At 39.4% G+C, this 23,912-nt stretch overlaps 1 protein-coding gene across 3 annotated transcripts in view; it reads left to right on the plus strand.

Moving 5' to 3' along the window:
- Positions 1-23,912, plus strand: part of ncam2 (neural cell adhesion molecule 2) — a 243,869-nt gene that overhangs the window by 150,430 nt on the left and 69,527 nt on the right. For all 3 annotated transcript variants that reach the window (XM_017695315.2, XM_017695316.2, XM_017695318.2), the window contains exons 2-3: positions 15,880-15,954; positions 22,183-22,389. In XM_017695315.2, coding sequence (XP_017550804.1) covers positions 15,880-15,954; positions 22,183-22,389 — 282 coding nt within the window. The remainder of the gene's footprint in view (positions 1-15,879; positions 15,955-22,182; positions 22,390-23,912) is intronic.

Here is a 23,912-nt window from a genome sequence, read left to right on the forward strand (position 1 = left end):
TTACATACCCTCCCTCCAAGGCTAAACTGGCCCTGCTTTTCAGAGAGGGAATTACACATTGTAGACCATCCCAATCTGTAAACATACTTTCGCTGCTACCTTCTGTCCCTGTCTCACCAGCATCTGTTCAGTGGCTGTTGTACAAACAGGAACAATACAAACAGTGTAAAGCCTTTTAGAATAGAAAAGGGATATTGGATGCACAAAATAGACCTGTGTTACATGCCTAGATTATAAACATGCCCAAAAAAAGCGGTTCAAATCACTTATCTGAAGTAGCTGACTTGATACTGATAGCTAAGTACTTTGCTCTGAAGCTCATGTTCATCTTCTTTACAGCCTACTTCTACTACACATGGTAGCCCTGTGCTGAAAGGCTACATTCATAAGCCTATACATTATTTGCATAATCCATTCATGATTATGATTATTATGATTATTACTGTCAAACCTGTATTGGTTTTTATTAAGGGTTATTTCAACAAACATTAGTAGAAATAACAGTTGCTGAGGTGAAAAGTTATCAAAACTGACAAAAGCAGCCTGTTGGAGAATAAGCTTTTATAAGTGTTTACACTGGTTTGTCAGTTGCCACGTCTTACACATGCTGCCCTGAGTAGTGTCACCCTGCAAACTAATGTTAGTATGTCATGTTACATATTTTGCGGCGTACATATTTCACTGAGCATTTCACTGCACTTATACCACGTTTACTCTTGCCATTCTGTGCCACTTTGTTTATTTGCTTTTTCTCACTGCTGTCTATCCTCACACGATTCACATATTAAATTCTCTTTGTCGTTCAGCAATGCAAAAACTAATGAGCACCATTAAAAAGGGCCATCTGTGACTAACTTTTCCCTTTAGTAACTTGTTCATGTTTGTTCCGCCTACCTGTTTGCCTTTGGCCAATCGAAGTGTTGCACAAGTGTTGATCTGGGTTGTTCGATGGTAGTGGAGGGGAGGAAATGCAAGAATTCGAGTTCTTGGGATTGTTTGGCCATGGCATTTACCCCATTTTCAATGTGTTGTGTGTGTACATTTAAATGTAAGTATGTAAGTTTACTTTGTCTATTTCAAGTTTAGCATTATCCATTACTTCTAAACGTTTGGTTGGCACAGTTGGCTAGTATGTCTATTTCGCTAATTACCTACATATGTTTATTATGGTACGGAATGTTGTCTTGCTCTTGAATGTGCCATTTCTGGATGTTTGTTTTTGCATACAGTGCTGGAAGTGTACTCCAGTGCAAGTATATGTGTTCATCGTGATCTGCAACAAGTTCGCCGAGGCTTGAGAAGTTTCAGTCATGGCTAAAATTGTGTACACAGTAATGCGCATATAGAGGACTAAGTTGATCTGCTTGGCAAACACCTTAAATTCCTTTAAGTCCTACAGAACAATGTAAGCATTATAATGTTTGCATTTGTTGTTCTTTGTGTCATAATATTTTTGTACATATTCTTATGTATGCGTTTGTGTATATCTGTTCTTGTTCTAGAAGCACACACTTTTACACATTAAAGTCAGTCAGTTGGATTCAAGTTGGTGGTGGCTCTTTGGAAAGCATTAGAGAAGCGTCCTGACCCAACACCCTGTAGTAATTCCAAACATCCCTGAACTGGCCAGCAGTTTAAACCCTTCAAAAATTGTCCAAGCACTGTCGAATGCTGCCTGTAATGTCCGGCCCCAGATTCATGCTGCAGGTCCAACACTGAATTTGAACAGGTTGACTGAAACTATGAAAGCCATTAGCTGACAAAAAGGGTTATACCATTTCAGGAGGATGCTGCCAGCTTACGTTATAAAATTAATACAAAAATATAGATTGGTTTTGGCATTTAAAGCTTGTTAGTGCATTCTTGTGTTTACAAGTGTAGGAGAAATGTGGGTCAGCCACAGCAACGCATTTTCATAAATCAATGTTGTTGGCCCAGCCAAAATTCTTATTGGCTTACCAGGAATTCTCTTGGTACTCCCCATTACCCACCTCAGCAATGCCTCCCTCTAATGCTCACATGTTAGATTAGGGCTGGAACTACTCTCTGCAGGCTGAGCAGTGAAATATGCATGCATTCATTTTACAACGATGTTTGTCTATAAAACTATTTGATGGATAAGTGCCAGTGTAAAAAAAAAGTCAAAGCAAGACATAGTAGCTGTATTTAAAAAAAAATCTTTACAGTTAACAATATCATATATTTACAATTTAAGAGTTTTCTCAGCAAGAAAGTAAGACACTGTGATGATTACTATTGCATACAACTGTTTCATGCAAATCTGTTTTTATTTTTGCACCATTTTGACAATCACTTGCACTTTCATGTCACTTTGTGGTCAGTCATTTTGTATGTCAGTCCCTTCCTGTCAAAGTAGGGAGTTCATTCTATGTTTAGCTATGCAACCCACCAGAATCTGACAGTTAGGTGCGAGTATGGCTTGTAGGACTAAGCAGAGACATCATTCAGTGGAGTTCAGCAAGTGTTGAAGCACATGGCAATTTTTAAGTTAAGTGACTTTTTTAATCCCACAAAAGGGGAAATTCCACCTCCGCATTTAACCCATCCGTGAAGTGAAACACCACATGCACACTACTGAATACACACACACTAGGGGGCAGTGAGCACACTTGCCCGGAGCGGTGGGCAGCAATTGGGGGTTAGGTGTCAAGGACACCTCAGTCATGGACTGTCAGCACTGGGGATCGAACCGGCAACAGGGTCACAGGGCCAGTTCCCTAACCTCCAGCCCATGACTGCCCAAAAGCACTACACATAGCTACTAGCAGTAAAAGAGTCAGCTGCAGACACAGAACATATTTTAGTATAGTCTCTTCACCTCCACTTTGGTGATAAAGTGGTGAAACTTTGAATAGTGACAGAAGTAAATTGTGGCACTGAAAAAGATTCTTCATCTTCATCTTAATCGTCTCTTCTTTAAGGCCCAGAGACACCTGTGAGAACGAGACAGTAAAACTGAAATGGATTTTTTATTTACCTGTTTCCTTTTATTTGTTCTGTCAGATACAAGCTGTTTACAGCTCATGGAATAGCTTGTGACGTCTTCACAATTAATTAAAACAGCAGGACTCTGACAGCAGGGACAGAAAACAATTACCATCTCCAGCATGGCCCACATTTCACATGTAATCTCATTTGAATCTGAATCCAATGCAGCATGAAAACAAACATATTATAACAGGGTTTTCTCTGGGAATCTGTTTACTACACATGTGGTACAGTTCTTGAGCATTTTATAATAATGAGTCTGTTCAGCCCCGTCAATGCAGCTCATGAATGAAATGGAACACAATGGATCTCGCAGCAACACAAAACCCTGTGGAGTTCTAACTTTGTATGAATAAGCATTTGCACTCAGTTGAGTGTCTTTCTCTGTGGGCCGGGTGGTCATTATGTGTTGTGCTCTGAGCAAGGCTTTCTCTCCTGCATTCAGAGCTGCTCTGGCTGCAGTATGAGGTGGCCAGATGCATTTAGTCTTGCAGCCGCTGAGTTGAAGCAGATAAGAGCTGTTCCCCAGTCCCATCTCCAGCCTTGCTTCGTGCAGCATGCCGGCCTGTCATTGTTTGCCGGAAGAGTAGGATTCAGCTCGTTCATATCTGCTTTATTCAGGCAGGTCAGCCTGTGTCAAGTCAATTCCGCCATGATGATAAATTCTCACAGACACAACAGAGAGGCCGATTCAATTTCAGCATAATGAAATCTTAACCCTCAGCCCCATAGCTAGTTCCTCTAGGAGAGGAACCTTGTGGTCAATTCTCCTGTCTCTATTCATGAGAGTTTCCCAAGAACAGACTCAGGATAGACACTTTCTACTGCCCAAGTCCACAGTCTTGTTTAATGACTTTAAATTGGCTTCTAAACAAATACAACCTAGAAGATATCCAAAAGAGGCAGAGTCTTCATCTTTTCTTCACAATAATCTTCCAGAAATACATTTGCATCTCTCTGTACATTAATATAAACAGGTTATGTTAAATGTTGTCTTACCTACACAGTAGTTGAACTGTGATTTATGCACTTTGACACATTATTATAGGACAACTTTGCTGACTTGCAGTAAGTGACTAGCCTCTCTAGCCTTTGATCAACGGTCAGCTTCTTAACACAGTAACACTCTTGACTAGGAAAATTTCGGTGGTGGACAACAACATATCACCTCAGGAATGTGGAAAGTCTACTGAAAATTCCTACTTAACAGTAGTGATACTGTAGCAATAATTTACTTGAGTACAAGTATTAATAAAGGAAATTTCTAGTAAATAAGTTGTTAAAAAAAAACTACCCAAGTCATTATTTGGAGTAAAATAGCAAAAGTAAAAGCACTGTGATTCAGTTCTTCTCAAAAAGTACCATTACAGACAAATGTGTATTCAAGTACTGAAACGAGTAAATTACTCATCACTTCTGCCTCACAGTGACACTGATGTTTGTAATATCTGGTCATCAGCAGTCTGACCAAACTGACAACTAAAGAATGGGGTACAAGATAACAGACAAATTGTACATGACAACAGGGCAGGATTGCTTGATGTCTTTGCTCCTATATACAGTGGACTTCTAAGGTTAGTAGGCCTCACAAAGTGCCCAGTGAGTGTTAGTACAAGTACAGTGTTTCCAATTAAGTGGACAGTGACTGTACTTCACTGAGCAGGGCTGCTAGGACAGCTCCTTAAAAAGGGGTTGCAGAAAGAGATCTCTCAGTAGCACTTGGCCCTGACTGACATTTCAGGTGAAGGTAACGTATGGAGATAGAGAAAGAGGGGAAGAGTGGGGAGAGGAGTGAGAGACAGGGCTGGCGATGCTGTCGGTAGCACTTAATTTAGCAGTGTGGTAGAATGCAATCCTATCTCTGGGGAAAGAGAGCTGAGAGAAGCCTGGCTCTATCCACTACCACAGCCAGCTGGGCCTCCAACTGAGCCAGGGAGGAGATTTACTCACAGGTGCACGGCTTGTGCCCCCAGAAAAGCCCTGCACTCCACATATTTCCTCCAGGTGTTTGTGTATGTGCTTGTGACCATGTTTGTATATGTGCACATATAGTGTATAGGGTGGGCCATTTATATGGATACACCCAAATAAAATGGGAATGGTTGGTGATATTAACTTCCTGTTTGTGGCACATTGGTATATGGGAGGGGGAAAACCTTTCAAGATGGGTGGTGACCATGGCAACCATACCCTGTATAAAGCATGAGCATATACCCTGCATGCGTAAATTCAATGCCCCACTTTGTTTCCCATTGCAAATACATTACAAATCACATGATTGTAATATGTCAGTCGGTTGCACATGAATAAAATGTGGCTTTAACACAATTCTTGGCAGAAGAAATAAAGTGGAAAACACCAAGTATGCTGATGTAACATTTTATTCATATGCCGCTGATTGACACATTTGAATCGTGAATTTTTACCATTTTTTAACATGTAGTTTCTATGTTGAAGAGAACAGGTGTAACTACATACATTTTGATCTTTTCCTCTTTAATAGTTGCGTAGGCAGAATGAGGCAGGTTACAGGTTGAGAAGGGCCAGCTAAGAAGTAGTATGTCCCAGAATCATTCAACCAACCCACCCCCCCTCCCATACACACACACACACACACACACACACACACACACACACACACACACACACACACACACACTATAAGACAAAGTTAAATCTTAAATGAATTAAAATGATCTTAAATGATTATTTATATCCATGGAATTGCTTTAATATTTGTATTAAATAAGTAATTTAAAATATTTTTTTAATAATTCCTTTAATAACTAAATTTTCCCCTTCCATTTCATGGCACGCTTTTTATCAGAAAAAGAAATAAATTATTGATTGATTGTTGTGTTCTGAGTTCTTGTAAATCTGAGTTGAATAAAATGGATGTATTACTAAAAAGACAGGATGAAAGGGAGAAAAGAAGAGAACTGAAGAAGACTGACAGGACTGAAGGAGCAGACCTGATGGAGGTTGGTGTAAGAAAGTAAGGGAGAGTTGTATAAGCTTTCAGTTAAGTCAAAATATAATTGTCACCATGACCATGAAATTCTGTCACCTAGCTTATTAATCTCAAAATCAGAATGATCTCATCTATAATTCGTGTGCTTGAGGAACATGTTTAGGACCTTGCAGCTTAATCTAGCAGAGGAGAGAGCACTGTTTAATTTCAGTACCTTTGCTTGATCTCTAGCTGTTGTAAGTGGATGAATAAAGTGTTTGTTATACTGGCTCTGTGCTTAATACCAGCTATGAAGAGACAAATCTGCTGTTTGCCAATTTGACCAAATATCCATTATTTGATATACTTAACACAGCTGATGTGCTTGACATTTTATGGCTGTTGCTACTCTAAAAAGTTCATTATAAACATGTTGAGGCCTTTAAAAATAATTCTGTTAGGGGACCATGCCCCCAGATCCCTACTGATTGCAGTTTGGTGGTTTTTTGACCCCAAGACTCAATATAGACATGCGTCCTGTTCCTGGCAGATTCTTGACATCTCCATTAGCTTTAAATTTCTTAATTATTGCCCTGATAGTGAAGGATTTTACAGTTGTTTTAGTAATTTCCTCTTAGCCATTCCCTGTTTTGTGCAGCTCAACAACTTTTTGTCACACATCATTGATGTATGTTCTGGTCTTTCTCATAGTGATAACGACTGAGGGAATTTGGCCTGTGTAAACTTATACATTAGTACTTCAGTGAAACAAGTTAATAAAAGACCATTTAATTGTTCATAACTCAGGTCAACTTTGAAACATAACATATGAATTGGAATGTACTTCCGTAAGACTTCATATAAAAGAATTTCTATAGGTGGCAACAATTGTGGCACACAGATTTGGGGGGAAAAAAGTAGGGTCCCCCCCTGTTGCAGTAAAAGAAATGTAAAAATGTTTTTTTAATTTGTTCTTGGTTTTGGAAATAGATTGAAAATGTATTACTCCAATGTATTAGGGGTGGGATCCCACTTTTACAGGCCCTTCGGGTACATCGTTTGATGCAGGTGGAGCTTGAAATTCAAACACTGGTGCACAGAAACTGATGGCTTGAGAAAACAGTGAATAGCAATGGCCTTTGGCCCTCTGGGCTGTACTAGCCTGCTAGCTCTCACTGAGTTGAAATGATTCAAAACTGTTATATTACAGGCAGCAAGAAAGTGATTCAAATAATAAAGGTGTGGAATGAAGTGTGGCTTCTACACACAACTACTGAAAATTTAACTGAAAAACACTTGATCACTTAATTATGGTGCAAGAACAGTCGTCATAATGGAGCTCAAGATGTAAATCTGCTGTAACAGATCACAGATGTTCCTATGGGAATATGAAAACATGACCAAAAAACATTCCAATTGAACCTGTTGAACTACATATCAAATTTGTTCTTGTCTGCTTCATTCTGTTGGAGACTGACTCAAAAAACAAAATTAGCATTGAATGTTAACTTCTACCTGCAATGCAGGCTATGAAAATGTGTGTCTTACTGTTAGCTCTGTGGCTTTAGGGAAGGCTGGAGTCCCTCAGTACTCTGTGAGATGATTAGACTGGAGCAGCTCAGCCTGAGGGCATTGCACTGCTGCCTGCTTAATTACTGCTTACAGACACTTTCCACCCAGCATGCTTTGATTAGAATACCAAATACAGCACAGGATTACTGTAAAACCAATAGTCAAGCCCCTGGCCCCTGGCTTACATTGATTTTATGTGCAGTTGTTTGCTCGGTTGTTTTATTATTATTTTTTTGGAATAAAGAGTTTCACTGTGCCATTACACAAACTAACCAGAACTACATCATGACATTCCCAAACTTAGAAGTTATGAACCTCAGCTGTAAATTAATCCAAGTTTGAGAAACCATTCACCCATCCATTCATTCATCCACCCATCCATCCATTCATTCATTAATTCATTCATCCACCCACCCATTCATTCATTCATTCATTCATCTCACTGAGCCACCCATTCATTAATTAATTCACTTATTCATCCACCCACTCACTCATTTATTCACCCACCCATTCATTCGTCCACCAACCCACTCATTCATTCATTTCATTCATCCACCCATTCATTCAGTCACCCATTCATTCATCTCACCCACCCATTCATTCATCCACCCAACCACCCACCCATTCATTCATCCACCCACTTCACCTACCAAACTCAGCCACCCATTTATTCACCCACCCATTCATTCATTTCATTCATCCACCCGTTCATTCAGCCACCCATTCATCCACCCACCCACCCATTCATTCATCCACCCACTTCACCTACCCACCTCACCCACCCATTTATTCACCCACCCATTCATTCACCCACTCACTTATTTTCACCCACTCACCTCATCCACCCATTCATCCATCAACCTGCCACACCCAACCTCCCACCCATTCAGCCACCCATTCATCTACCCACCCACTTCACCCACCCATTCATTCATCCACACATCCACCTCACCCACCCACTCATTCACTCACCCACCCATACAACGACCCACATCACCCACCCATACATCCACCCACCTACCTCACCCAACCATTCACCCACCCTTTCATTCATCCACCCACCCACCACATCCACCCATTCATTCATCCATTCACTCATTCATTCAACCACCCAGTCATTTATTCACCAACCCACCTCACCCACCTCACCCACCCATACATCCACCCACCTACCTCACCCACCCATTCATCCATCCACCACACCCACCCATTCATTCATCCACACACCCACCTCACCCATCCATTCCTTCACCCATCCACCCATTCATCCATTCACTCATTCATTCACCCACCCCCACCCCACCCCACCCTCCCATTCATTCGCCCACCCCCACCCCCACCCCACCCCACCCATTCATTCACCCACCCCCACCCCACCCATTCATTCTTCATCCATCCACCCATTTATCCATTCACTCATTCATTCACCCATTCATTCATCCACCCATTCATTCATTCAGCCACCCATTCGCCCACCCATCCACTCTTTCATTGATTGATTTATTCATTCATCCACCCACTCACATTCATATATTCACCCACTCATTCATCCACCCACTCATTGATTCATTCATTAATTTCATTCATCCACCCACTCACATTCACCAACCCACGCCCCATTCATTCATTTACCCACTCATTCATTCTCTCACTCATCCACCCACCCACTCTTTCATTCAATCATTCATCCATCCATTCACCCATTTGTCCACCCACTCACATTCATCCATCCACCCATTCATTCATTCACCCACTCATTCATCCACCCATTAATGAATTCATTCATTCATTCATCCACTATGGAGAAGGGGGCGTAGCTAGGCATCGACTGCGGGACAGAGAGGCCGGTTCGTTTGAACCAGCAGGTTAAGTAGCTGATGATGCTCACCTGTGCCTTGTTTCTGCCAGCCTACTTATAGTCATCTCTCCCTTCAGTAGGCAAAGAGGGAGCCGAACGGAACAAGTCTGCGAGACGTTTATGTGACAGGCTGAAAAGCCATTTTAGTTGTGTTTAAAAGAATAAATCTCCTCTATGCCTTCACCAGTGCTCCTGGCGTCTTTCCTCCCCACCCGTTCAAAACCTGACATCCACCCACTCATTCATTTCATTCATCCACCCATTCATCCTCCCACCCACTCATTCACCCGCCCACTTATTCATTCATTCATTAATTCATTTCATTCATCCACCTATTCATCCTCCCACCCACTCCTTCACCCACCCACTTATTCATTCATTTCGTTCATCCACCCACCCACTCACCCACTCATTCACCCGCCCACTTATTCATTCATTCACCCACCCACTAATTCATTAATTCATTCCAAACTTTACTTTTGCAACTGCAATGATTCTACTGGTTAAAAATCTGTCTTCAAATCAAAAATGGCATTTGTGGTTCTTAAACATGGCACACATATCAATAATGTATGTAGAAAGTGAACAATGCTACACCTAGCACAGACCACAGCAGGACTCATTTGTAATTACTGATGCCACCAGCTTCTGAGAGGTTTAATTAAAACTCAGAATAAAAACCTGTGCAGCAGTATTGACTGTGTCGAATGTCTCTGATAAATTCTTCAAAAATAATGAAAAAAGGCAGTACAGTGCTACTTATTTTCAAATAAGCAAGCCAGACTGTTTACAGGAGATAATAGCTCTATTGTCTCCTGTAAACAGTCTGGCTTGCTTATTTGAGAATAAGTAGCAAATATACATAATACAGGATATCATTTAGGCTAAAGAAGCCAGCATGATGTACTGTATGATGTATATTTGCAATGCATTGTAAGGTTTAAAGACATGCATTAAAAAAAAAGCCCTAAATAAAGCTAGTAATTCATTATAAATTTACCATTTAAAAAAAAAAGAAAGATATTTCTCTCTGAAAGATGATGTATGCATAAAAACTGCTGATGAAATGTTTAGATTCTACACTTCACAAGAGCCATGAGTGAAAAATTATTAATATTAAACTACAGCATGCTTTTGTTTGTCACTCGTGATCACGAGTACCTTCTGAGGGATACAGATTTGATCCAAAAATACATAGTAACAATTTTTCATAGTAACAATCCAATTGGGAAGATTAATTCCAAGTAAATCTCAGTAAGAGTAACTGAAAACAGAGCATGTTAAACCCAGCATGCTATTATGGAAATGTAGCTTGGAACTGTAAATTGTTGTATTTTAAAAAATAGTTAAAAAATAATAATAATTGTTGGATACATGACATGCATTATGGTTATAGAATATACTTTTCTGTATAAAAAATACCAAATGCTGGCTAATTGTAAAGTAGGACATCATATATAAACATGTGTTACAATTTTATACACTTCTCCTTTTGAAAGCTTAAGTGCACAAATAGCTGTGGCCCAGAATACATTACTAATTTACTACACAGCATACATACACAATGGAGTTACAACTACGGAAGTAGCCAGCATGTAAATTATCTTTTGGCCATGTATTTTTTTCAGTTAAGGTATGCAGTGATGGATTGCCTTACCATCAGAAATCAAAACACAAAATAAATTGAAAGTTTAAAAAAAAATAAAAAATAAAAAATACAGAAACGCAAGACTGACTCAAACAAAAATTAGTAGAGATTAATGAGAGTTTAATTAACATAAATTTACATTCACATGCATAGAGCATGTTACATTCATGTATAGGTGATTCAAGTACCCACATGGATTCATGCCGCTTATAAAATCAACATCAGTTGTGTGTTGTACTTGCCTTCTGCAAGAGTAAATATAGACACATACACATATACATATATATATATATATATATATATATATATATATATATATATACACATACATATACATACATATACATACATACATACATACATACATACATACATACATACATACATACATACATACATACATACATACATACATACATACATACATACATACATACATACATACATACATACATACATACATACATACATACATACATACATACATACATACATACATACATACATACATACATATATATATATATATATATATATATATATATATATATATATATCTTGTGAATTCAGCAGCATTAAGATGCACTGACTGCTAAATAGTTATTCAAAGGTTCAAATGCACATGCAGCTTTTATAGTCTTCATAGAAAAGCAGTGACAACAGAAAGAATGTTCTGGAGCAGCCACACATAATGCAAGTTCACCACGTTCACTGCCAAGCATAGGCTAGAGGGGTATTAAACCCCTCAGCACTGAGCTGTGAAACTGAATTCTCTAGAGTGATGGAGCACCAATCAATACCTTTGGGATGAATTGGAGTGGCATTTGTAATGCAGAACTAATCATTCAACATCAATACCTGATCTCAGTCATGCTCCTGCTGCTGAATGCAATCAAATCCTCTCAGCAATGTTCCAACACAGTTTATAGCCTTCCCTGAAGAGTAGAGACAGATACTGCAGCAGTGGGGGACAAACTCTTTTTTAAAAGTTACTCTTACTCTTGATTTTGGAAGAAATATTGGATGAGCAAGTTGTTGCTGTCGGAAGAAAACCTTGTATCTCCATTTTTGGCTGTAAGTTCAGCAGCAGTCAGACGTTTGCAGATCTGAGATACAAAAATGGGTTTATTGACATGAGACAGTGGAGAAGTCCAAAGGCAGGCATGGGTCAAAACCAGTAATCCAAACTCAGGCTGACAAATACAAAAGGGTAAGGCAAAAAACTAAGTCAGATGTAACAAGCAAAGGGTCAGGCACGAAAACAAGAGAGAGTAAACAAAGAAAACGCCCAGCAAGTTCATACAGAAACAATACCTCACAACTCTAACTGGCTAAAGCCCGGGCTTATAAACTAGCTTGACTAAGTCATCTGATCCTAGATCACAGGTGTAAAGAGTTAGTATTCTGGTGATTGAGATCTGTGACAGGTGCGTAGCTGGTCGTCACCAGTCATGTGATCTCCCTGCGTCTCTTGGGAAATGGAGTCCGCTATGGATTCTGAAGCTGTCAAACAGTCAGAGGTCACATGCTCTCCCAAAGGATCTTGGGAGATGGAGTTCATAATATTGAGCAGATCTGTCTGCTGCATGACATTGGCATTTTTCAGTTTTTGGCATAATTTGAAAGTATCTGTTACTCTTTACACTGTTTGTAAATTTTATGATGAATGGCCTAAAAGAGATGACCCAAAATGACATGGGAAAATTCTGGTTCTATTGACTTACATTGAAAGAGAAGTATCTTTTTTCTATCTCCTGTAAAGTTACTATTTTGGAGATACAAGATTTTCTTCCGACAGCAGCGAAGTGTGTACCAGGGACAACATAGGGGTCTTTACCTGGGGGGGTGGGGGAGGACTTTTAACCCAAAAAGGGTCATACTGTGCAAAAGGTTGCCCTTTTATCTGCATTGCACACATTTTATGTAACCTTTACCTGTACTGTCCCAGGCAAATAAACAAACATACCAAATTTTTAAAAAATATTTCAAAAGTGTACTACACTCACTGCATGCAATTCATTTTTGGAATCAGGTTTTATAATTCAGATTATACATAATTCATTAGTAACCAACACTATTCATATAGTAATTATTGGGTCAGTGTGGTGGTTAATCTTTGCATCATCAGCAAAACCATTAGACAGCGTTATCAAAACTGGTTCACATTCAGAGAGTCATTAGCATGTTCATAATTATGTCATTACTGCTCTTTCTTGGCTGGTGAGATTTAACACTGTTGACATTGTCTCTGCCTGACTTGCTCAGTGTTTGTATCTATGTGTGCTTCTGCTGAGCAACATACTGCTGTTGTACTTTTTTGAAACCGATCTGTGTAAGTGTAGGAGCGTCTGATAGTCACTGTTATCTGATACAGGGTGTTTTTTTATGTTTAGACTTCAGAGTGGTAAAACCTCATTTTGGCTGCAGTGACTGTTGATCCCTATCTGTTTAATTAGATTATTTGGCTGACAGACAGGCAGGCTTTATCAGAAAGCCAGGGTCCCATGTGAATGCAGAATAATTAATTGGTTTAATTATATTTAGTTCCACTACTGATTCACAGGGAATTTGTCAGAGATAACCCGTAACCCAGAATCACAGCTTAAACCAGGAGATTTAAGAGAGATAGACTGAGGTCCGTGTGTGCTGGACCCTGTGTATGGGCACTGCTCTTGGGAATAAAATGTGTAACAGCTACAAATTTGAGAATTCTGTCACTTGTTTTTAAACGTATTAATATGTCTGTTAACTTTTAAACCATAGGGGCAAATGTTTTGATGTGTTGCTGCTATAAGTTCTACCTATTAATTTGTATTTTAAAACATTGCTTTAGCATTTTTCTGCTTTTCCCTTCATTTTTACTTTGTTTATCCATTTTATCAGTGGCTTATCAGCCCATCACTGGCTATGGCAAGGATAAAGCCATAAAGATGAAAAAAATTTGACTGTGGGTCTACTTGAATTGCACCATGTTGTAGAGGTTCAAAATAGCAATTTGCACCGTTACCTTCTATATCTTTTCTCAGATTTCTTTGAGCAAATGCAACAGAGTTGGTTTTACTGGATTTAAAGCACTGTGCACAAATTATTGCACCTTGTTTATTTTTTTTTTCTATAGTATATTTTATATTTTGCATTTTGTATGATGCACATCTTTGTCTACTTACTGGTCTTTATCTGCTTACTGTGTATTCTGCTGTAACAATGCAGATTTCCCCCAGTGGGATAATAAAAGTCTATCTTATCTTATGCCATGGCTGAAAGGGACTTATGGCCTTCAGACAGCATCTAAACAACACCGTTTTATGAAGTTACCATTTTTTATGAAAATGGTAACTGCTACAACACCTATACACCTATAAACTCCCACCTCATACAACAACCATTCTTAAAAGAAACTTCATCTAAAAACCCACTTACAGTTTTCTCAAAGATTCTGACACTCAATGTTTTCTTATTTGGTGAATGAGGCCCAGTGTTCTGAGTTCAGTATGACAGTCAGTTTGTCTGCTGAAAAGAATGGAAGCTGTAATAAAGGCAGAGGCTGGAGAAAAACATCATGTTTTTGAGGCTTCAGTTTTATTTTCTTGTATTTTTTTCCCACCCATGCTAAAAAATGTATAACTTTCAAAGCCATTTTGACTGGAAGTCCACCCACCTACCTACAGCATAAATGTTTGACATACTTGCATTTCAGTGGCCATTGTTCATTCCAAAAACCAGAACTTGCCCCAGCAACCGAGAGCTGTTAGCATGAGCAAAAGCTTCCTTTTTGCATAATCGTTTACACAGTTATTCTTTGTATATCACCCAGTAGACACACACTAACTGCCTCTGCAATGTGTGTTACACATGCAGATCAGTACTCTTTATCTGGGATCTGGTAAACCAGGGCCTGAATGTGTAATGAGAGAGTAATACATCAATAGGTATAGCTTGCGTATACTCTAAGAATAATTATAGATTGGTTGCTATGGGTAGCGGCTCTCAGATTTGTCACCATCCGCAAGACTGGCTATTGCCTGACTGTACTATAATTAATCATTTTGCCAAAGCTGATGATTTCCTAGCAACACACTGCATGCACATGGTTATGTATGTGTATGTGTTTGTCCAGTTCAGCCTTTGTTCCTACATTCCAGGGCACATAAATCATTAAGGAGCATTAGTCAGTCATTTTCCGATGGATGGAGAGATCTGACCTCGATCTGCAGGAGTTATCTCTCTATTTCAGCTCCAGGGGCTTGCAGAGCTGACTTTCCATAACACGCCAGCTCACACATTCATGATTTGAACTCATGCATACATTATGTGGCTCTTTCATATGCGGACCATTGCGCTCTTCTGCACACCAATGAACCTGAGCGGCCCACTCACACTTGCTTTAATGAAGACCACTAGACCCCCCACTCTCTTTTTACACCGCTCTCTGATAGAACATGGTAAAACCAGCCTCTGCAAAGCAGTTCCCCTTGGTTTTGAACAACCTTTTTAAATCCACAGGACAAAGAGAAGCACAGACAGAGTCAGAGTTATGGTAATGCAAGAAAAGCCAAGGAGCATAAAAAAACATGAGAGATCAAAGCCTCATCTCTTCATCTCTTTCTTTTTTCATTCATCAAGTTCTGCATCTTCTGTGCTGGCTGATTTGATTGAAGTGATCGAGAGGGGGCTTACTGTACTTACCACTGCTCTCATCCCTCCAGCTCTAAATTACATTTTTACATGCAGCCTGTGGCTCGGTCTGATTCTGTGGGATCGTGTGAATCTCTTTTGTCTGTGGTTCGTGTGTGATAAATTTCGTATGACCTCTTCTCTTATCTTTCTCTCTAACTCTGGCAGGTGTCCTCCAGGTGTCCATCTCTCTGAAGAAGGTGGAACTGAGTGTGGGAGAGTCCAAGTTCTTTACCTGCACAGGTCAGTCCCTCACTGTAGAACTATCTGTTAACACAAGATAGTTGTATAGTACTGGTCAAGTGGTATGGACATACCTATTCCTAGAAGAGTTCTTCATTTTTACCCTTTAACACTTTAGAATATATACACACGTTTTATTTTTCAAAATAGCCCCTCTTTGCCTTGAAGTTTACACAGACTAGCCTCTCTCTTAAGTACTTCCATGAGGAGCAACCTGGAATGCTTTTCCATCCATCCATCCATCCATCCATTTTCTAAGCCGCTTCTCCGTCAGGGTCGCGGGGGGATGCTGGAGCCTATCCCAGCAGTCTTCGGGCGGAAGGCAGGATACACCCTGGACAGGCCAGAATGCTTTTCCTGTTGCCACATATGTTGGCTTAATCAGGGGGGAGGAATTAAAATATATTTAGAAATGCATTTAAACATAATAATGAACATCAGTGTATACACAATGGGCCAGACCTGAAAAACAGGTAGTAATCGTGCTTCACCATGTAAAGTGAGCAGTGATAAGTCCTGCTTAAAAAGTAACCATTGCGGTGATTAGCAAACCAGCCTCTTCTCATTGATGTGGTATAATTACATGCGTCACAGGCAAAAGACAGTCAGACAGAATCAACACGAGATGATGCACATTAAAGGCCTCTTTGGGTGCCAAAACAGGCCAAGGAAGAAAAGCAAAAGTCTCACAATCTACAGAGCAACAGATTTTAAGAAAAGAAGTACTGTTTAGTAACAACAGTTAAACATTGGAAATAAATCTATTGTAACAAGGACCATCAACTGTTACAAGTGAAAAGGAAGAAAGAAACAGTGAGCAAAAAGCATCCACATTTCACAGGGAGTCCCAACACTTAAACATGATAAAATCAAAATAATCTCTCCTAAACACAGATAGGAGGAGTGAAGTTGCAGAAACTGTTTACAGAATACTCCGACCCTTTATCATTGCTTTTTTAGTCTGTTATGCTGCTTAGTGATTATAGGTGAGAAACTACATTGTTTGGTGGAAGAATTTATTATCATAATAACTTTAGTATTGTGTAATTTATGATATTTTGCATTGTGTTGCTAATTCATGAGGCACAACACCTCTTAACTGTAAATCACTGTAAAACCTCTCAGTAATTACTGCTCTAAACTTCATTCCCATCACTGTGAGAGGGGAAAAACAGTCCAGCAGCAGTGTGCCAGACAAAACCCATTAATTAACAGTATAATGATAAAGGTATGGTGGTAAAACTCTGCAAAGCTACAGCTAAAACAGTAAGAGTCATTACAATAAAACAAATGTAAATAAATTCACAAAAAAACATACAACAGCAGTATTTACATACAAAAAGTATATTGTTGCTGTTGGAAGAAAACCTTGTATCTCTATTTTTTTCATTTTTCAGTTTTTGACATAATTTGAAAGTATCTGTTACTCTTTACATTGTTTGTAAATTTTATGATTAATGGCCTAAAACAAATTACCCAAAATGACACGGGAAAAAAATCTGGTTCCATTGACTTACATTGAAAATGAAGTATGTTTTTTCCTTCTCCAGTAAAGTTACTATTTTGGAGATACAAGGTTTTCTTCCAACAGCAGTGATATGCACAGTTTGTTCACATACATTTAACCTTTCACATATATTGACCATTAAATCTTTACTTGGACAACATGCATTAAATCAGGCATCTCCAGTCTTTTGATAGGTATTGTGCAAAGAGTTTGATCTGCAAAAATGACCCATGACTATACACATTTTAACATATGAACATATACAGTATCCATAACAAAAAAATTGTTTGTATGCAAGGAAAAACTAAGTATAAAAGCAACGCATGTTGGTGTTTGTGTGGATGGGTGAACATTGCTCAGTTTACATCTGATTCATAAATTTTGCATATAAATGTATTACATTACTTTAAATTAGCAACTTTTGCAGTATTGTAGCTGATTGTAGCTTATTAGTTCACCTAGCTGGATGTTCGTGACACTGCAGCTGCCCACATGCTCTTCAAGCATACAGGTCAACCTCCTAAAGCAGAAAAATGTACACAGGCAGATGTGTTTCAAGGGAAGCAACAGTACAGGAAAAACTTTCCAAGCAAAACATGACTGATAAAATCGATAAACTACCAGTATCCGTTTTTGTCTATATTCACATACATACTTTCTCAGCTATGTATGACATATATACACACACACACTGATCAGGCATAACATTATGACCACCTTTTTAAATCAGCTCCACTTACTATATAGGTGTACTTTGTAGTTCTAGACTTACAGACTCTACTCCATCTGTTTCTCTGCTCTGTGTTACCTTTTGCCCTGTTCTTCAGTGGTGAGGATTGTCATGGCCCCTCACAGAGCAGGTATTATTTGGGTAGTGGATAATTCTCAGCACTGCAGTAACATCGACATGGTGGCGTGTTAGTGTGCTGTGCTGGTACAAGTGGATCAGACAGCATTAATAATTTATCATGTTAAGGCTAACTTTGACCATTCTAAATTCCACTACTTTAAGGTTTATCCATTACACAGGTATTCAAATGAGTGTTTAAAGTTTGTATAATCTCCATAGAAAAAGAGCAAAAAAGGAAAGGAGCACCATCCCAAAACCTTTTGGATGAATTTAAGTGGCATTTGTGATCCAGTACCGGACCTTTATCATATTCTCACAGCAATATTCTAGCGTATTGTAAAGTCTGTTACTGCAGGAAATATGGAGACAACTTTGATCAAATAAAAAAATGGACACAAAACAAAATGTATAGGCATTGGATCTGTTGGCCAACCGCCAAGTGTGATAAGTCAAAATTCCTTTTACCACACGCAAAAATAGCTTAGACTCAGGTGCTAACGGTCAACTACAAAATGACATGCTCGGAGGTCTAGAGGGAGTTGGTGCCCCCTCTTCTGTGCTAATAGCCTCTTTTCTGCCGAGAAAGCTTTACAGTAGATGCTGGGACTATACTACTGGGATATGACTCCATTCAGCCACAAGAGCATTAATGAGGTCAGGTACTGATGTTAGTCAAAAATGGCACTTCAGCTCATCCCAAAAGGTATTTAATAGTGCTTTGCTGCTCTATTCCTTCTTCTGGAAAGTTACTATTTCAGAGATATGAGATCAGGGAGCTTAGAGTAAACATCCAGTGCATGTAGCCTACAGGTCAGTCTTCAAGCACAGGTCAGTAAGAATAACAGTCCAGGGGAGGGTAATCGGTTAATCATGCCTTATTAAAGCATGCTGAGAGGTCTCACAATGGTCAATTGATTTCTCACTGTTTTGGTGCAGGCGCGGCTAAATGCATTAATTAAGAGTGACTGAGCAGCCAGAGGAGCTGCCACTCCTGACACTCGCCCCCACAGAGCTCAACACGCACACATGTACCGTAAAACCACTAGCCTCCTGCTGGCACTTTCAATATCTCAGTCATTCAGTGCTCTCTTTTCACTGCTTGCCATCACTCTCTCATAAACCTCTAGTGTCTATGCAGCACAGTGAAGGTGGTTTATTTCAACAAGGATTAATCAACCCTCACATAGGTAATATACAGATCTGATTATTTTCTTATGATATATCCTGTCAGGAATACTGATGTTTATTTCTGCATTTCTTCAATACCTGAAAAATGTGGTTCTATGTGCACCAAAGCATGCACAAAAAAGGGCTCTCTTAAGACAAAAACCCAGTGCCCCAAGCCTCCTGTATTAAGTCAGTATTTCAACATTCTAAGACATGTGAATGGAGCTTTAACTCAAGAAGTACGTCGTCAGCTACGCAAGCAATGGAGAATTGAAAGAAAGGTGAACACCAGTACGAAAAGCGATACCCACATGAGAGGGTGAAAAATTAGCTACATTGTACAGGAAACTCAATGTCACTCAAAATAACATAGCAAGCTTAAGTATAATCAAAATGTTTAATCTAGTACCAGTGGTATTGTTGTGTCGGGGATAGTTCACAGAAGTTTAAGCAAGTTTACTTAGAGAGTATTGTTTAATCTTTCAGCTATCACTTGTATTTGCAGATTAAAAACTGAAACTGAAGAAAGTTTCATTTAGTCAAAGACCTACGTAAATCAACTTAATCAAAAAAAAAAAAATAACAACTCCTACTGTTTATCTGAAAAACAAGACTTTAGGTTAATTAATAACAACATTCATTGGGCTGGTATGTTTAATGTGTTAAGAAGAAAAAAAAAAGCCAATTAGTTTCCTAACTTTTTCAAGTAAACCGCACATGTTACAGTACAGATAACCATAAAGACGATCTAAAATTAGGCTGATTATATATAATCTATGCACACACAGGGCACTGCAAGAGCTAGGGAATTATATAAGCTTGTTGCATGGATATACATATATACCCATTTTTTTATCCTCAACTATATGATCTAAAGTAATGCTTCAGGAATTTCTACAGAACTCCTTTAAGAATATTTTAGTAATTTCAGTAACTATAGTTTACTACAGGGTTCTACACATGTATTGTGGATAAAAAGTAGGAGTACAGAAACAGGCACTCATTGCTCATATGGGTGTTCAATAAAACAATGTGTAATTTCTATAGTAAAGCAAATCTCAATAAAACAGGATGCTTTAGAGCAGCTGCAAATAAGGTCACCATGCCAGTGGCAAGCATTGGCTAGAGGGGTATCAAGTAGTAGATCAGTACCTGACCTCACTAATGTTCATGTCTGAATGCAATCAAATCCTCACAGCTATGTTCAGCATCTAGTAGGGAGCAAAGAGGAGGGCAGACTTCCTCATAATACCTTTGATTTCAGAATGGGAATGTTGGATAAGTAGATGTCTACAAACTTTTGGACTTACAGTACATGACATCATTCTGCCATAGGCTGGATTTTTGAGAAACACTGCTTAGAGTTGTTGTCCCTTCCCAGCTGAGATGCAGGTTTAGGACTTTTCTGCACTCCTCAGCCTTTCCCATGACTGTGCAAACCCCTGCTGGTCAATACTCTCTGTAGCTTTCCTGCCTGTATATGACCCATGGTCCGACTGCTGACTGGCTGCTGTGTCCAGTACAGGCAGGCCTTGGGTTGCCATGTCCTCTCCCTTCCCCCCTCTCTGACGCTCCTGCTGTGGACCAGCACTCTGCTCCTGCTCTGATAACCCCCTGCTTTCTGCCACTGCAGGGTACCCTGGCAGAGCTGCGTGTCAGGGTCCTGCTGTGTCACCAGGCCTGCCCGGCTGAGCAGAGCTCCAGCCACAGGCTCCCCTGCAGTGCAGAGAGCTCGGCCATGCCAGCAGATTGATGCTCTGGGCTGGGATGTGTGCTGCACCACACTGATTCTTTTTATGACCTTCCAGCAGGGTAGGATTTATGGCATACAGCACCTGTGTGGCACGTTCTCTGCAGGACACTGCGCAGGACACTTCTGTTAATCATTTTATGTGGGCCTGTGTTGCTGACAGAGGTTGAAGTGATACCTCCAACTTGTCTGTGTAAAATGTTTCCCCCTGGTGTCTTAAACCCTCTTCAGCTTCAAAGAAACAAGTTTCCACTACAACACTCTTGGATGTGCTCACTGTCTTATTGCCTGCTGTATCTAATTGAGATACGTAGAAGAAAACTGATCCACAGCAGTAGTTTTGCTTTGTGGCATACTTTTGCCCATTTTTATAGATAACAGTCTGTTGTTCATTGTCAGAAACCAGCAAGCCTGTTTGAGGTTACTTAAGAAAGTCCATTACTATTAGGTTATTTGCTTCTGGCAGCAGTAGTTCAATATTTTGGCTTACTTTGAACTAATCACTTATTTTCTCAAAATGTCTTACTATCTCAAAAAAACTCAATTTAACATTGTAACAATGACTGACTTTAAAGACTTAGTATTTTAAAATAATTACATTTCTCAAAAATCTGACTTAGTATCTTGAAATAGTGAAATAGTGTGTCTTCTGGAAATTGGACTCAATTATTGAGTGGGTGGGGGTGCAAGGAAAAGGAAAAAGCATTAAAAGCACTATTTTCTCTTCTAAATGGCAAGAATGGGTTTCCATTCCAACAATGTGTATAAAAGCCCATTACTAAGCTGCATTACAGATCCAGGGCAAAAGCAAAGAAATAAACCTCCGCTATCAAACACCACAGCTTAACTGATCAATATCAAGAGGAACATTTTATAAAATTAGACATTTTTAACTTCTTAGTGTGTTTTGTATGTTTGTGAATGTGTGTAATTATGTATACGCTTTGTGCGCAGCGATTGGCGAGCCGGTGAGTCTGGAGTGGTATAATCCTCAGGGTGAGCGTATGGTGCCATCTTCACGTGTTGCTCTGCACAATGAAGGCGTGCGCTCCAGGCTCACTCTCTATAATGCCAACGTAGAGGACGCTGGCATCTACCGCTGCCAGGCCACTGATGCACAAGGACAGACACAGGAGGCAACTGTAGTGCTGGAGATCTACCGTGAGTACAGCCGCTTTCTCTCACACAATACACACACCTAACTTGGTGTTTTACCATAAACTGATGTAAAAACTGCACCAATAGTGACCAACTTTTAAAATGTTTTATACTGACAACAATTTGAAATGGAGAGCTAACAGGGAAGTTATAGGATGCTATTGACCAAAAGAAAAAGGTACTTAAGGGTTGAAACATTGCAAGCCCTAAAAACAAACAAGCTTCACTTGAAGGGTTAAAATGTAAATCAGCCATCCAGAGGGACGTGATGCGAGATGTTCCATTCTAGAGAAACTCACAGCAGTCAGAGCACTGGTGTGGGGAATCAGACACCTGCAGAATTTTTGAGAAAATGTTTTGGCTTGAAATTATTTTATTTTTCATTTATTCATTTATTTATTTTGCCCTGCGATGGACTGGCGACCTGTCCAGGGTGTATCCTGCCTTCCGCCCGAAGACTGCTGGGAGAGGCTCCAGCACCCCCCCGCGACCCTGACGGAGAAGCGGCTTAGAACATGGATGGATCGAACATTTATTTTTTTAAGAGCCATTAAATGGTGGAGAGGTACATGCAGGGTTTTGGAAGGCAAATAGTCCTGAAAGAAAACACTTTTTTCCAGATTTACCGTAATTTTACCATCATTAACGATAAAATAAAAAGGATATATTTGGGTTGTAGATGTTGCAACTCATCATTCCCATCACCACCAGTGAAATGTGAGTTGGTAGGTTTCTCTAGAATGAACAATTTCATGTCAAACCGCTCTGATTCAACATCAGTTAAATTAAATGTAAAATGTTTGCTTTTGTACATGAAACCAAAATGTAGTGTAATATACTGTAAGTGGTCTTCCCTTAAAACAAGAAACATGCAGGGCATGGGCCCTTTAAATTCAAACCCATCACATCCCAGTATTTCGTTTTCTTTTCAGACAAAAGCTTAAGCCTCCTATCGTCCTTGGGGTCAATTTGACCCCATTCAATGTTTATCATTCAAAAAATAGTAGTTAACTTTTTTTCTTTTGCTTCATATTTCATGACTTTTCCTAATTTGATGGGGACAACTGATAAAGCATAAAATTGATGATATTTTTTCAATGTGCTGAACACATATTGCACGCATTGGTCGTCCTCAGGGGTCAATTTGACCCCAAGCTGTTGTCTGTCAGTGTGTGTGACCTAACATGACCACACCTGCAGGTGCAGTTGATACATTTGAGTTGATATATTTCATATATATATATATATATATATATATATATATATATATATATATATGAATATATATGAAATATATTGATATATATCATGAAACGTGGCAGGTGTCAGGTCTGTCCGACCCAAAACGATTGTAAGACAGCATAATCTGTTCAAAATGCAAGAAATATGTCTGCAAGGAGCATGCGCATACACTCTGCACATCCTGTGTACAGTAGTGCAGACTAACAGCTTCCATGTTTTCACTACATTTACATTTACAGCATTTAGTAGACGCTCTTATCCAGAGCGACTTACAAGAAGTGCTT

This window comes from Pygocentrus nattereri, chromosome 6 (genome assembly GCF_015220715.1).
Source record: "Pygocentrus nattereri isolate fPygNat1 chromosome 6, fPygNat1.pri, whole genome shotgun sequence".
NCBI classification, from domain to species: Eukaryota; Metazoa; Chordata; class Actinopteri; order Characiformes; family Serrasalmidae; genus Pygocentrus; species Pygocentrus nattereri.